This window comes from Hippopotamus amphibius, chromosome 7, assembly GCF_030028045.1.
Source record: "Hippopotamus amphibius kiboko isolate mHipAmp2 chromosome 7, mHipAmp2.hap2, whole genome shotgun sequence".
Lineage (NCBI taxonomy): Eukaryota > Metazoa > Chordata > Mammalia > Artiodactyla > Hippopotamidae > Hippopotamus > Hippopotamus amphibius.
The window spans coordinates 122,985,652-123,002,669 of record NC_080192.1 but is presented as its reverse complement, the minus strand read 5'-3'; the positions used below and the strand labels follow the sequence as shown (position 1 = coordinate 123,002,669).

General features: G+C 36.9%; 1 protein-coding gene across 1 annotated transcript in view; it reads left to right on the top strand.

Annotated features, from left to right (window-relative positions):
* The window catches only part of TTC27 (tetratricopeptide repeat domain 27), a 149,297-nt gene that overhangs the window by 76,032 nt on the left and 56,247 nt on the right, over positions 1 to 17,018 (top strand). The window contains exons 11-12 of the mRNA XM_057742615.1: positions 3,199 to 3,294; positions 5,895 to 6,017. Of these exons, the coding sequence (XP_057598598.1) occupies positions 3,199 to 3,294; positions 5,895 to 6,017 (219 nt within the window). The remainder of the gene's footprint in view (positions 1 to 3,198; positions 3,295 to 5,894; positions 6,018 to 17,018) is intronic.

Genomic DNA, 17,018 nt, shown 5'->3' with positions numbered 1-17,018 from the left:
ATTTCATGTTCTTGGTTTTATTGGTAGGTAAATCTTTAAGTGGTTGTCATATTTAAGGTAGGAAAAAGTATATTCTGTGCAGGAGAGAAATAGGTAAACTTCTGTTTCTAATCATTATTGTATACATGGCATATTCGAGTTCTTAGAAAGCCTGGCTGTACTTGTACAGGGGCTTATTTATGGTATCAAATTCAAATACATGTTGATTCTCTTTGCCATTTTGGTGAGTATCTGAGAGTACCAGAGGCACTCTGAGATCATCTAAAAGTATCTTAGAGTATCTAACATGCATAATAAATCTATTTATTAATAAATCAGGAAGTATTTATTGAGCACTGCTTAATTCGTTTTTAGCTAGAAGCAGTAAGTACAGCAAACAGCATGAGTTTTGTTTGAAAATCAAATGTTTTGCATGTAATTAAGACTTCATAAAAGTAAGTGTTGGGATGTTGCTTTTGCCTTTTTTTTTTTTAACTTTTTATTTTTTACAATAAACTGCATATATTTAGAGTGTACAATTTGGTATCCCAATCTCCTAATTCATCCCCCCCCCCCCCAACCCTCCCCGCTTTCCCCACTTGGTGTCCATATGTTTGTTCTCTACATCTGTGTCTCTATTTCGGCCTTGCAAACCGGTTGATCTGTACCATTTTTCTGCAGTCTGCATATATGTGTTAATATACAATATTTGTTTTTCTCTTTCTGACACACGTCACTCTGTATGACAGTCTCTAGGTCCATCCATGTCTCTAAAAATGTCCCAGTTTCATTGCTTTTTACAGCTGAGTAATATTCCATTGTATGTATGTACCACATCTTTTTTATCCATTCATCTGTTGATGGACATTTAGGTTGCTTCCTTGTCCTGGCTATTTGCTTTTGGCTTTTAATTATTAAATAAGCATTACTTATTTTTTTCTTTACAAAGGAGGAAAAAGAACTTGATAAAAAGAAAAATTTGCTACCCTGAATTAAGTAATTCAGTGAACCTTTTATTTATGTATTATAACCATATGTATTCAGCCAGAAGTTTTTCTTCTCTCTCTCCTACAACTAAATAGCTTTGAGCAGACGCTTGCAACCTTTTTACTATTAAGTTTCTCTGAAGTAAGGCCAGAAAGCTTTAAAAATATTTTGACCAAGATGGTTTAGGAGTCTGGTTATGACTCAGTTTGTTCTGACTGATTTGACTGAGTAACATCTTGGATTGTCAAAGAAAGTGATGTAATGAGTGTTTTCTCATTCTGCAGGATATTCGTAGGCTAATAAATGTATCTCCCACTTAGTATAATACAGAGAACTTCCCTTTTCCCCCAGTTGAGGAGCAGTTCCCCTGCTCAGAAACTGGTCTCCTTTTACTTATAGTGGGATTTGTTAGATTCTTGTCCTTTTCTTTCTCCTGAGGATGTTTGGACTTGCTACATCTTACCTTTTTTTTTTTTTTTTTTTTTGAGATTTTCAATTTTAAAAGTTAATTTCATAAAAACTTGAAAAAATTTCAAACTTACAGAAAAGTTGTAAGTACAGGACCAACTGTCTTTTGTATCCTGAAGTTTTGGAAAGTAAGTTCCCAACACAGTGTTTCCTCATCCTCAAATACAAGGACACTCTCCTGCGTAACCACAATATGTTCAGTAACATCAGAAAATTAACATTGATATATTGTTGCCATCTTATCCTTATAAGACAGGCATGTGAAAACTAGTCAATTGCCAAAAAAAGAAAATTTGAGTGCTGCATTATGCAAAAAAGGTCACGATAATTCATAGTTGAGAGGTCTCGGTATAAAACAGAAAAAATATGTCTGTGTACTGTATGACAGATGAAGAAGCAGGTGAAGATGATCATGGTAATGACACTGCTGTCCGTGTACCTGCCTGGGACTCCAGAGTATCTGCATTCACTGTGATGCTGAATATGTGAGGGTTTGTGATGACTCATCGTGTGACCACCAGTTAGTGCCAGCCTTTGGCTTTGCCTTTGGCTCTGGTACCTTTTCTCAGAGTCAGCCATCTTGGTCTTGTTGGTCTGCTTCTTGACATAGCTTCTGTGAGTTCAGTTATTTATTACAAAGTGTAGGTATTTCAGCCCAGCAGAGGGATTCCTCAACGGGTACAGGTTGAATCTGTCTGCTGCACCTTGTCTCACGTGGATGAATGTCCTGCCCTATGGCTCTCTTGCTGAAGAGTAAGGGAACTTACCTTCTGTGATCAAATAGACAAATTCTTTGATTTTACTTTATTCCTGAGAAAATAGTCCTAAATGAAGTTCTTTGTGTAATTTTTCTCTATTTATATTAGAAAGTGCCATTGTCACAGTGACAGTATGGTTGTAAAATAAATATGCTAAAGAACAGTTTTTCTTAGAAAAAGTAAAAAGGCTGATTAATAAGGCTGGTTCTTTGAAAAAACTATTATAGGAAACCTCAATTTAAAAAACTGTTTTCCTGATAAGTTTTTAATTTACAAATTTACATAAATATTGATTAAAGGTTTTTTCTTAACATTTAAAGAAATTCAAGAAGAAATTCACACATCCCATCATCTTATCAAAGTAACTTGTGTTCTTTGTTTACATGTCTATTTGTATAACTTTTGCAATGAGTCTTGTTTATGTTAAAAAGTTAGTGCACTAAACTAAAAATAGAACTACCATATGACCCAGCAATCCCACCACTGGGCATATACCCAGAGAACACCATAATTCAAAAAGACACATGCAATCCAGTGTTCATTGCAGCACTATTTACAATAGCCAGGACAAGGAAGCAACCTAAATGTCCATCAACAGATGAATGGATAAAAAAGATGTGGTACATACATACAATGGAATATTACTCAGCTGTAAAAAGCAATGAAACTGGGACATTTTTAGAGACATGGATGGACCTAGAGACTGTCATACAGAGTGACGTGTGTCAGAAAGAGAAAAACAAATATTGTATATTAACACATATATGCAGACTGCAGAAAAATGGTACAGATCAACCGGTTTGCAAGGCCGAAATAGAGACACAGATGTAGAGAACAAACATATGGACACCAAGTGGGGAAGGTGGGGAGGGTTGGGGGGGAATGAACTGGGAGATTGGGATACCAAATTGTACACTCTAAATATATGCAGTTTATTGTAAAAAAAAAAAAAAAAAAAAAAAGGTTTTTGCATTTATAAATTCTGATTATGATATGTGCTCTTAAGGCTCTCGCAGACCAATTTGAAGATAAGACTACTTCTGTATTGGAACGTCTGAAGATTTTCTATTGCTGTCAAGTGCCACCTCATTGGGCCATTCAGGTATTTTTGTTGTTGTCATTGGGTATGGAAAATACTTCCATTTGAAAGATAAATGCATTAGAAAAAGAATGACTTTAAATTTATGTTTGTTTTCAAATATTTCAGTGAGAAGAATAAAAGTATCTAGCTGGGGATGGCCAATTACTTCGAACTACTATTTGAGTAAAGTGGGATGTTAGACTTTTAAAACATTAAAAAAAATTAGACTAGATTAAATAGAATCCTCGAAATTAAATAGTAGGAGAACCACAGAAGTCTTCACTGTCAAAATAACTTTTTCTGTTTAAAAGCCCTTTAAGGACCTTCTGCTAAAGAACGAACCTTTTAAGCAACTTGTGTACAAAAGGTGAAGGAAAGCATTTATTTGATACTTGATATTGGAGATACCCTTAACTACTCTCCTCTTTCTAACGATATGAGAATACTTAGTTTAGTTCCGACCCCATGATTCTCCTGTGTTGTAGGTGTCATTTTTCTATTTTGTAAAATTTTAAGCACCGAGGGCAACTTAGACACTGGTCCGTTTTCTTAATTCTACAGAAAAGAAAATTGAGGCAATTAACTACACTTTTCCAATGTTGATCACACATCTGTTCATGAACTACATCTCTAGTTTCCCAACTTTTAGTCTAGTTTACCTCCTTTCCTATATTTTCATTGGGTTATAATTATACCAGATAATAACAGCCAGCTTTTACTGCACATTTATTATGCGGCACACATTTTGTTCTTTCACACACATCTTATTTTATTGCAACAATTTTGCGAAATATCCCCATTTTACAGTTGTGAAAGCTGTGGCACAGAGAGGCTAAGTGGAGTCAAATGATGCCAGTCAGAAATTTCTAGATGATTTAGTAACTGTTGTCATTTTAACCAGCTTCCTGTCCTCTCTTGTGGATCATGCTCACAGGCAGTGATTTAGAATTATAAATGCCAACCCACAATTCGATGACTCAGAATCTCCATCATAAGATTTCTTAGAGTAGGTTATTCTTAAGCACAGGGTAAATGAGGCAGGTTATTACACATTGGAATTCATTTTATCTATTAAAGGCGTCTCAATAAAACATAGGCACAAGAAAAGCTTTGTTATATAATCTCAAAAGGAGTAGCGTCTTCATCAGGAAGGTGTTAAAAACTGGAACTTTTTGGCATGTGTTTGACCCTGATCTGTGAAACTTGTTAAGTGCTTTGTACTATCTGGTTTGTGGTGTACAAACATCTCAGACTCTGAGCTGTTATTATGACAAAACATGTCTGTTGAGGGTGTAGCTGTTACTCTGTTTCTGAAGAGAAGCATTAGGAAAATTAAATACTGTTCCAATAGAGTTTAGGCTGTTTATTTTATCTACTTAGGAAGCTGTGGATTTTAGGATCTTTGGGAAGTTAGATAAACATCCTCTTTCATTAAGAAATTAAGTCATTTTTCTATCATAATAGGGAGTAACCATATCTTTATGTATTATTTTTAAAGATCAAGAAATAACAGCATAGTTTACTGTAAAGAGAGAATTCATCTTTACTGCTAGCTAACCATATCAGCTTAGATGCCATAACTTTCTTCATCTATTAAATGAAAAGATTAAACCACTTATTACGTGAGCATTGAGATCAACATATTCTAAAATAGCCAAATTCTCTTGTATTTCATGGGATACAGAAGAATTGGACCATCCCTTTTATTTGTTTTGATAATATATTAGCTTATAATTCTCAGGTATATTTCATTTTACTCTCTAAGCTTATTAGTCCTGCATATTCTGTGTCCATTAGCTTCTTAACTCTTAAATATGTATTGAATTTTGAAACCATACCTTATTCAAGAGTCTCACTTACTTTTTAAACCTTTTTTATATTGTTTTTCTATTCCTGCAGGTTGGACCACTTATGAAATACAGTATGTTTATTTTTGAATGTACTTAACTTCACTCACCTTACCACAATTTACCCCCTTTTATCTGCCAAGGACTCAGAAATTAAGTAGCTAAGTTTTTTAGAATATGCTTAAAGGAAATCAGTGCCTTCATTTTCCTCAGCTATATACCCAGAAGTGGAATTACTTGATCATATGGTAGTTCTATTTTCAGTTTCTTGAGGAACCTCAGTACTGTTTTCTATAGTAGCTGCACCAGTTTACATTCCCACCCACAGTGCACAAGCGTTCCCTTTTCTCCACACCCTAAGCAACACTTCTCTTGTCTTTCTGATAATGACCATTCTAACTAGTTTTAAAAGTTGATTTATTGGATCTCAGCTTTGCAGCAGAGATTGTCATATATAGAATCTCTAGGTATTAAATAAATACAGATTTTGCCTTCTAAGTTCTTCTGAATTCTTGGGAAAAAACTGATATAGTGAGTGTTTTGAACAGTTCCTATATTGTTTTTTAATTCCTTACCCTCTCTAAAGAAGCTTGCTAAAGTAAAGGTAAGTATTGAATGATTGTAAATTTCTAATTAGTAGAGGTTGAATTATAGAAATTAGGCATTTATTATAGTAAGCAGATGCTTAAAATGGCAGATTGGATATACCTACAAGTGGAACAGGAATCTGTCTTTGTGTAAAGGATTGTTCATTATTTTAACTTGATTTTCTAGGGCCAACTTGCAAGTTTACTCTTTGAGTTGGGATGTACCAGTTCAGCCCTTCAGATTTTTGAGAAACTAGAAATGTGGGAAGATGTTGTCATTTGTTATGAAAGAGCTGGGCAGCATGGGAAGGTATGTAATAGTGAAATTCTGTGTACTGGCCACAGCCTTTCAGCTTGGATCATCTTCTCACTAGTTTTGTTCTTTAAGCCTACTTTTGCCAACTATTCACTTCTGTTCCTTTTTTCACTTTTTTCCCCCAGAAATCTTTTTAATGTTTTCTCTGATTTCCATTGGGGCAGATTATTTTATGTCTGCGTGTGTATGCGTATATAAAAGAGAAAAGCAAGGCCCAAAACTGATACAGTATTTGATGTTTATGAATAAGGAATGAAAGCTTTAAAGACAGTGAGCATTGTGATCTCTTTCCTTTATTAACTCTCCTTATGTAGACAACTTCAAAGTGAACTGTTAGGAATTATTTCAGGCACCACTGGGTTTCCTGATGATCAGAGGCTGTGGGTCCCAAGGACAGTTACCTAAGATGGAGGGCAGCTGGCTTGCCCTGTGGAAAATTGAAGGGTGTGACCACCCACCCCACCTTGGGGCAGAAGAGTTGTCAAGTGTGTGATGCTCATTTAACTCCGCCCTTGAATTGGGTCAAGAGAGAGAATGTTGCAGTATTTGCATCTGTTATTAATCTATTGTTTTTTCCCTCATAAATGAACAGAATTTTTAAAAAATAAAGGACTATGCATTGTGTGTATGTTCATTGGACACATTGAAATCGTTCGTTAATATTAGATTAAAATTTTAAATGGCTAAAGTTCTATTATAAATATACTACACAAGCAGAGTTAAACCCACAAATTGGATCAGTTGTATCTACAGCCAGCCTTTTGCCATCACCCTGAAAAAGAGAAATAGTGGTATGTGTGTCTGTTTCTTAATACCTTCCTAAGTGTGTATATTTTAGACTAATAGTAAAAGTTACTTTCCTTTTACTAATCGCTAATGGCAGTGAAGGTCTTTGAATTGTATTGGGTTAAGGAGAGACTACCATGGGGATAACATTTTACTATAGAAGATTATAGAATTATAATATTTTCATCCTGAGAAAGGCTCCGTAATCATCCATTCCAGTTCCCTCTTCCAGATAAGGGAAGGAGTCTCTAACGATTCAGGTTAAGTCACAAAGCTAGTTATTAATTAATAACTTAAGAGACCACATGATGTAGTGGTTAAAAGCGTAGCCCGGACTGCCTGGATTCAAAAGCTAGCCTCGGCACTTGCCAGCTTTGTGATATTGGGGCAACTTAAACACGTCCTCCTCCCCAGCCTCAATTTCCTCATCTGGAGGCATGTAATCTACCTACCTTACATGTTTTCCTGACATAATGTATGTAAAGTACATAGAACGGTGCTTTCCTCATAGTGCTGTGTGAGTGTTTGCTGCTATTACCAATTCTAAGATGTATTTTTTTCCACATTTTAACGTCTTTGAATTTGGAGTGTACCTGTCACTTGGTGGCATCTGTCAGTTGCTGTCAGGTGGCCATTTGGCCAGGTTGTAACTGCTTGTGCTTGTACAAGCTTAGTTGTAGCTATACTTAGTATCATCATTTCCATTGAGTTATGTACACAATGTCAGCTCTACACATGTTGGATTTAATTGCCATTTAGAATATCTTCAAAAAGATTCCGTTATGATTTGGCATTGAAACGAAAAGTTACTGAACACGCAGTAAAGGACCAAAACAAAGTCGAGAGATGTGAATTTAGCATTAGTGAAGTAAGCATGTGTCATTGGCAAAATCATCACAGTTCCACTCACTGTTCTGTAAAAGCAACAATTAAATGCTTTATGGGAGCCAAGAAAGGAAGATACCCCAAAGTAGATGAAGCTGTGTTTTGTACTGAGATCTGTTAAAAAAAAAAAAAAAAGTGGCCATTTAAAATGTCAAGCAGTGTATTGAAGGCAGGAAAAATTGCCAAACTTTGCTGAATAGATTTAAAAAATATCAAAGCAATGAGAGGCTGATGTGATTCATCCAAGGCATTATGTCATAATTTAATTGAAAACATTTTTTCTTTATTAGTTAAGAGTTAGTCTTACAATTGATGGCATCTCAAATTTGATGAAATATAGGGTTATGTTTCTTCAGGGACGTAAGTTATTTTTTAGTGCCCATTGTCTGGCACACAAGTAGTACTCAGATATTTGTTTAACAAAGAAATCAATGGATGCATGAATGGTATCTTGACTGCCAAGATACCGTTGATGTAGTTCCCATTGCATCATTCTTCCCATCGGTCAGTGAACAAATAAATAATAACTGTATATAAAAATATGTAAGTTTTTGAAATAGTGATTTTTGAAATAATTAAGCAAGTTAGTGAATCACAAATACCCAAAACATGTTTTGAAATATTAAGTTTATTTAATTGTTTTTAGGAAATATGCAAAGTGGAGACTTTCTCTTATTGTAAAAGAAAAAAACACAAGTCCATTCCTTTCTGAGAATGGATTTGACTATGTCTCCTAAAGTAGTTGTGGTATTATTATTTTTTAAATTTGCACATAACCTTGTAAAAAATGTCTTATATAATGATAAATTCCTATGTTTTTAATCACTTTATGAAATGCACATATTTTAATTTTTAGGAATGTATAGTCATTTACTTTGTCTCAGGTCATTTGTGAGTTACAGCCATATATCCTTCAAAATCTTGATTCTGAAGATTGATTTCAGCTTTTCATTTGCCACATAAAAGACTTCCCTTACCTGTTCTTCTTATGCTATATTTGTAGATCAGCTTAATCACAGACCCTAAAAAGTTTTGCTTCAGGTTGGAAGCAAATGTTTTATTTCTAAAACAGCTGAGATTCTTTTAGTATTTGGTTGTGTGCCAGTAGTTGTCACCACATTTTGATTTAACTAGAAGTTTGTGAAATTTTAATCCTTGCATTTAGTGCTTAATGGCATAATTTACTTTTAAACGGCAAATTCGGAAAAGTATCTGAGCCTAATTATTGTGCTCTGGTGTTCATGTTTGCACCCCACTAGTCAGATCTCAGACTTCCTAATTTAGAAACTACCTACAGAAATTCTCATTGTTTAATGACCACTGGCAAAATAGCTAAGATTAATTTTGCTTGACCTTGGGGTCAGAACTGGTTCTCATCTGTTAGCATTTAATTTTTTAAAGCTATCTGGCACACTTATTACAGTTTCCCCAAGCCTTTTCTATAACAGAATTTTTATTTGGTTGCGCAAATTGGGTCCATAAGTGAAAAGAAAAAGACTGAGCGGGCATAAGCTGCCTGGAGAGGGCAGGAGAGAAGGAATTGGAGAGATTCAGGTTGGGGCCTCTCTTCTCTTGTTTCTAGGAAGCAAGGCTTACCTGAGATGCAGAGCCTTATCTTTTATTATGCTACGGTTGCAGATCATCGTAGCCATTGGGCTTTGACATTTTTTCCCTTTAAGTTGCCAAGTAAATCTCTTATTTCTAAAACAGCTGAGATTCTTTTAACATTTGGTTTGGGGTTTGGGAGTTTTTTCTTCTAAGATAGTTTCTTTGTATGATTTAAGAGTGTTCCCACCTGTTCCTTTCTCACACTGTCGTCTGCGAGAGCTTCCTAAAAGACAACTCTGGTCATGTCGTTCTGACTCTGCAGGAACTTCCCTGTGTCTCCAGGATAAACTCAGAGCTCTTTAGCGTAAATTGTCTTTACTTCATGATCTGACTCCTGCTTATGTTGCCAACTGCATTGTCTACCTACTCTTTAAAAAAAAAAAAAAAAAAATCTTATTTATTTATTTTGGCTGCATTGGGTCTTAGCTGCTGCATGTGGAATCTAGTTCCCTGACCAGGGATCAAACCCAGGCCTTCTGCATTGGGAGCACGGAGTCTTAACCACTGGACTGCCAGGGAAGTCCTTACCCACTCTTTTATCTCTGCCTTTTCCCCCGTTGTACTCACTCTTCCAGGTTGTGCCCAAAGTTCTGGTAGAAGTAAACTACTTGTAGTTCTTTTTTAAAAAAATAAATTTATTTATTTATTTATTGGCTGCATTTCATCTTTGTTGCTGCTCAAGGGCTTTTCTCTAGTTGTGGGGAGTGGGGCCTACTCTTCGTTGTGGTACACGGGCTTCTCATTGTGGTAGGTTCTCTTGTTGGGGAGCATGGGCTCTAGGCACATGGGCTTCAGTAGCTGTGGCATGTGGGCTCAGTAGTTGTGGCTCGCAGGCTCTAGAGCGCAGGCTCAGTAGTTGTGGCTCAGGGGCTTAGTTGCTCCGCGGCATGTGGGATCTTCCTGGACCAGGGCTCAAACCCATGTCCCCTGCATTAGCAGGTGGATTCTCAACCACTGCACCACCAGTGGAAGCCCAAACTACTTGTTATTCTTGATTTTGCAGCATTGTTTGACTTCAGAACCTTTGCACGTGCTGTTGTCTGTCTAGAACTTGTCTTCCTTCAGCTAACTCCTTATCCTTCAGATGTCATGCAGTCAGAAAATAGTGACTGTATTGAAGCAAATCTCCAAGTAGGCACTCCTTATGGACTTTACATGTGGTGAAAGATACCTCTCCAACCCCTGCCATATATTTTTTCTTCAAAAACAAATTATGAGATCTCTCCCCCTCCCATTTCAACCTTTTAATTTTAAGAGTAGAAATAGGAGCCTTGCTCAGTAGATGCTAAGATATTGTGAGCATGGTGTTACATAATGCAATTTTGGAGAGCCTCTTATATACTACATTCTTTATAGAATTATTTTGTCGCTGTCATCTAATATTTATAACAGCCTACAAAGTATGAATTGTTTTTGCCACTTTACTGATTAGCCTTAGTAAGTGGCAGATTTTGGAATCCAAGCTCAGACCTTCATTTTCTCTAAAGCCCACACTCCTTCCCCAACACCTGCCCCCATCCTTCTCGTTAATCCCTTAAAATTTGATGGTCAGTTTGTAAGTTAAAACCTGTTGTGTTCGCTTAAATGAGGAAAATAGGCAAAACAACTGAAAATATAACTTGGCGATACGAATAGGAGACGATTAGCTAATTGGATAACAAGGCCTGTTTTTAATTATTCTGTTTTATCTTGGACCTGGAATATTTATGTTGGCAGGTACCATTTGAAAAGTCAAGCCAGAGTGTGGTGCAGTCACGGACATAAATGTAAAGAGCAATTAGTGAACAGTTGGCTCAGTCAGAGAGTGAATAGGACTAGGCATCACCCCACAGAAGAGGGGAGTGAGCGACTGGAGTGAGATGAAGAAGTGTTTTGTACTTTTCACCTCTCAGTTGCTGCTCACAGAACAAGAATGTAGGCTAGGGATAAACTGCCTTTTTGCTAGAAGGAGTGTATGTGGCAACCATAGGAGTACCTTATGGTTGGTGCTCTCTTAGTTCTGCCCTCTCATCCTTATTCAATGTGTCAAGGATGGTAGAGTACCTTTGCAGTGGTCCAGCTGCCTGTTTTTGAGAACCGGTCTCTGCAGTAGTGAAAATTAGAATCCATTTTCCTCTATGCTTCAGTTAGATTGAGTTAGACTATGCCCAAAGTTGTTTGAGTCGCATGCCCAACACACACACACACACACACACACACCATTTTTTAAAACCTGAAGCTATTGTCAGATGGCCAAATCTAACTCATACTATGACCTTAAATGCTTAGCCTGCCATATTTTGGTCCCTTTGGAGTAAACCTCTAGTTGTTAAGCCTAATTCTGTCATTTCTGTAGTCCTCACAGGTACTCGTTATAATTAGTACCATCTCTGGGTCTAGGGCTCATTTCCCCACCTTCATTTTTTTGCTAGGAGAGCTTCCTGTAGTTGTTGGTCTGCCAATTCCCCTGCCTATATACTGACCAGATGCAGTGTCAGATGACAGCCACTCTTATCACACATCAGAAGTTTTAATTCCTTCCACTCATTCACAAAATCAAGGCCTAAATCACAGCCAGAAGGGCAGTTTGTTTTGATAATTCCTTTGACTCAAGTAGAAATAATTTTCCTGAAATGTTTTATTTCTCTTTTTATCAGATACTGAACTGAACTTTCACCCATATTCTTAACCCCAAACCCATGGCCTTGTCTCTAACAGGGTGCTTCCTGGAATCCTAGTGAGCTTAGGATAGGGTTCCTCCTTTAAACCTCCAACATCCCATATAACAGCTTGTAGAAAAATATACCTTCATAAATGTAAATGAGTCCCAATATGGCATATTTTCACTATATTAACCCTTTTGCTTGCATACATCTGAAATTCTCAATTACCTCTCAACACTGGACTGTTTGATCAAAAGGTACATCACCAGGGTAGGGAACTCAGGCTATCAGTATTGCTCCTCGATGTTTTTAGTCCTAACGAGAGTCACTTAGGTGTGATCACTTGGGTGAGAAGGGCCTGTGACATTCAGATTCTGCTGTGTGACCTCTCTATTTGTTAGATCAGTCCTGGTTTAGTCACACCCAGTGTTGATGTCAGCCAGAGCATGTTACCAAGGTGTTCTCCCTTTCTGCTTCATAGGGAGAATCTTTTATTTCTCCATTGAGAATCTGAAGCCCTTTGTGATTTCAGTGTTAGTTTCAGTTGAGTTCATGCAACATTTATAGAGTACCTACTGTGTTCTGGGCAGTGGTATTCCAAAGATAAGCATGAGAAAAAAATTTACCTCCAAGGAGCTTATAGTCTGATGGTGCAGATACTTGTGAGCAGAATACTTTAGTGTGACAGATGCTAAGGTGGAAGTGTGTAGATTCCAAATTTTATTTGGCTGGCAAAATATTTCTCCCTCTGCTGTCCTTCTATAAAGCAATAGTCCACTTGGTTTGTATCTTGTACAGATTCTTTCTCTGAGATCTCTAGGACCTCCTCCTGTGACTCTACACATTTTCATAAAACACTAATGTTTGGTTGAAATCAGCCTTATGTGGAAAAATTCAGCTTTAACCTTGTAGCATCAGTACTTTTTCCCTTTGACCTCACTTCCTCCAGTCCTGTTGGCCTTGGTTATTTAAACACCCATTTAACAGCTGACAACAGCACTTCTGTCTTTGGAGAAACTGTATACAGTTGACTAGTATGGTTATTTATAGAAAATTTTAATGTTTCTAGAAGCTGTCTCAAGTTCCTTTCCTTCTTCCTAGTAGTGGAGCCTCAAGCATCTTGCTTTCCAATCTGGTTTTCCAGTGGAGGGATTAAGAACACAAACATTAGTTTAGGGCTTACTGTGTGCCTGAGAAAATGCTGGGTACATTTCATATCTAATTCTTGAAGGTAATGTACAGATGAAGAACAAACTCTCAAATTAGTTAACTTGCTCATGGTCATGCATTTAGTAAGTAGTAGAACTGACATTTGAACTGCCTTTCTGACTAGAGGCACCCACATTCTCACAGATCTTACAGTTGGAAGTCTGTAGAATGAATTATACAACACAATTTTCTAGGGACATGTTAGGACTCTTTTGGTTGTAAGAGAACCAACATATACTAGCTTAGGCAAAAAAAGAAAAAGAAAAAAAGGAATTTGTAGGTTCATGCAACTGAAAATTTTAGTAGACCCATCATGATAGCCGAATCCAGGGGCTGAGATGATGTCATCTCTCCAAGAGTCAGACAAGATGGCCCCTGGAAGCTCAAGTTTAGTAATCCCAGTGTAAAAATACAGTCAATTCCATGGCTCTAACAGCAAAGTTCTGAACTGCCTGAGGCATGTGCCCTCGCCTCTCATAGGCCCTTCCTGTACCATGGAATGGTTTCCCCTCAGGGAAGAGGAGGTCTGTAATCAGAAGATCAGAGAATGGATGCTGAGCAGAAAGAGAGCAATTGATGTCCACTATAGGGTGGGAGTTAAATTTTCTAAATCTGAAGTTGCAAGAGGTATTTTGTTTGGCTTACGTAGTGTTTTGAAAAAAAATTAGGGTAAACCTTTTCAGGCGATTTCATCTAAAAATCTAGATTTCTTGGCTTCTCTTAAAGAATCGATGTGGAAACACCGGGGCAGACTCCCACATTATTGTGCTAACTGGCTGGAGTTGAGTGGCGCCTTCCTTTGTATGTTCAATTGCCAGCCTACTTTATTCATTCTCAATAATTGGCAAAAATCTCTGGCCATTTGAGTGTGTGACCCTTGCTCTAAGCACCGCAGGTTTTCCTGGTAAAGTAAGGAGGGTGTTATTCCAGCCATAATTCATAAGGTTCTGTGTAACTCTTGGCTGACTTAATTTTATGCTGAGATTCACTGTATGTAGTCATTGCTGTAAAATTGTATTAAGAATGATAATTAGTTGTGTGGAATGACAAAATAAAATAGATACGTAAGATATATATGTGGGGGGGGTAAGGGAATGGTCTTTGGGGTTTGCAGATTCCTGTAGGCACCCCAGATTCATTGCAGCCATTTTCCACTTGAAGTATGCCTTTGCATGTTTGGGAATGTATTTTTATCCTACTTGATAGATGTTAAGATGACAAATTTCTCATATTGTGTAAGAACATATATCTGTGTTTTCCAGTAGGGAAGTAGCAACCCATAGCCAGAAATACCAAAGCATTCCACATTCTGTGAACATTTCTGACCACCCACATTTTGATTTTGCAAACGTGATATTACAAGGCCTTGTGTTTTATTTATGTTCACTGGGCACATCTTTTGTAGTTCTTTATTTGATAATAAATTATATAAATTGAGTGGGTAAGTGGAGGAGGGAAGAGAAAATAGAACATTTTGGAAAGAGTGAGGAAGACAGGAATGCAATGTGACTAATTGAAGAAAGGAAATATATTGCCTGCAAGCATTGCCCTTGGGGAAGATAAGTCTGTTGGCAGAAAGAAGAGGCATAAGCACCCAAGGAGAAAGAATTGACATCTAAAGAAACATGTGGGATAGGAATTTGAGGAAAAAAGAGGCCAATTTAGACCAAGTAGAGTCACTGCTCTAGTGTTTTTTGCCTTCTTTAGAAAGCTGCCCCACTCTGGCCCACCAAACCCATCTTCCAGTGGATAAAATACCCAGAATTGATATTTATTATTGATATGTAGGCATTTATAACTATAAACTTCCCTCTAAGCACTGCTTTCACTGCATCCCATAAGTTTTGGCATATTATATTTTTGTTCCCATTTATCTCAGAGTGTTTTTAATTTCCCTGTGATTTCTTTTTTGACTTATTAACAGTGTATTGTTTAATTTCCACTTATTTGTGAATTTCTTAAATTTCTTCTTTACTGATTTCTAATTTTGTCTCACTGTAGTTGGAAAATATGCTTTGTGTGACTTCTGCGCTTTCAGATTTATTGAGACTTGTTCTATGACCTAACATATAGTATATCTCCTGGAGAATGCTCTGTGTGCACTTGAGAAGAATGTGTATTCCACTGTTGTTGGACAGAGAGTCGTCTGTTGGGTCTAGTTGGTTTATAGCATTGTTCACGTCTTCTATTTCTGTCTTCTGTATAGTTCTATTCATTATTGAAAGTTGGATATTGAAGTCTCCAAATATTATTGTTCAGTTGTGCATTTCTCCCTTCAGATCTGTCAGTTTTTGCTTCATGTAATTTGGGGCTCTGTTGTTATGTGAATATATACTTGTAACTATTATATCTTCTTGATGGAGTGAATATCCTTAAAATATGCCTTTGTTCTAGTAACAAGTTTTGTCTTAAGGCATATTTTGTCTTATATTAGTATAGCCACTCCAGCTTTCTTTTGTTTACTGTTTACACAATGTGTTGTCTTCCTTTTTATTTTTAAAAAATTTTCGATCTGTTTGTGTGTCTAGATCTAAAGTGTGTCCCTTGTAGACAGCATTTAGTTGAATCATAATTTTAAAATCCTTTCTGCCAATCTCTGCCTTTGATTGGAGTATTTAATCCCTTTATATTTAATTTAATTACGATAATGTAGGCTGTATGTTGGTCATTTTGTTGTTTTCTGTATGTTTTTATATCTTTTTTTATTTCCCCATGACTGCTTTCTTTTTGGCTAAACGGATATTTTCTAGTGTACCATTTTAATTTCCTTGTCATTTCTTTTACTTTTTTTTGAGTTACTTTCTTAGTCCTTGTACTAGCCATTATTTAAAATAGCAAATTTTAAGTGTCTATTAAGTCCATCATATGGATATCCTCAGGGATGGTTTCTATTCATCACTTTTTCTCCCATGTAAGGGCTGTACTTTCTTGTTTCTTTGTGTAGTCTCAGATAGGTTACCTTAATGGTCAGCTAATGATTGGACAGAAAATTCCTTAAATGCCTAAATTAAGAAGTCTCCCAGTCTTTGCTGGTGGTCTCTGGGTGGGTGTGCGTTGGGGCATGCTTTCAACACTTAGCCAGGAGGTTGACAACTCTGCTTTAGCATTCACTAACTACTTGTGCAAAGCCTCAGAGTCAGCCTGAGGTGAGAGCATAGGGCCTTCTCAGGTCTTTCCTGAACCTGTACGCAGCCCTACACATGCATAGACTGCTAGATTACCAGCAATATGGTGGAGTTTTTCAAAGCCCTTATGTATATCTCATTCACTTATTTTCCTTTTAAGTGTTTTGATTAGCCCATTGTTTGCCACAGCTGCTATTTACTACCTCAAGCAGCTGTAAAATTAATCAGTTGTCTCTAATTGTTTTTGACAAAAGGTTGTCAGAGTTAGGTTAATTAAAGACAGCTTTGCAGGGGGGCTCTTTCAGGGAACCACCAGATAATTTTCTGGGAATGAAACTTCAGAGGAGCTCCAAACCCATTTTGTTCCCTCTGGTGGCTGCTTGGCTGCTAATTCTCACCATGATAACATGCTGTTGGTTTTCAAGGCTAGTGCAGAGCTGGAGAAGAGGGAATAGGAATGGTACGTGTTAAAATGACACAAAGCTTGCCGTTCTTATCAAGAGTTTATAATTTTCTTGAATAAACACTCCCTGGATTATTTCAAATCTTTGATTAATTTCCGGAGTTCTGAAAAAGTTGATTCTAACACTTTTTGCCAATTTTCTTATTGCTTTTATGGTACAGGGCATTTTTAGAGGTCCTTATACCACCATTTTCACTGAGGTGAAAATAGGAAAAGTATTGAACTTAAAATCAAGATCCTGTTTTTCAATTTAGTATCTTTTGGTTTGGGGCTTACC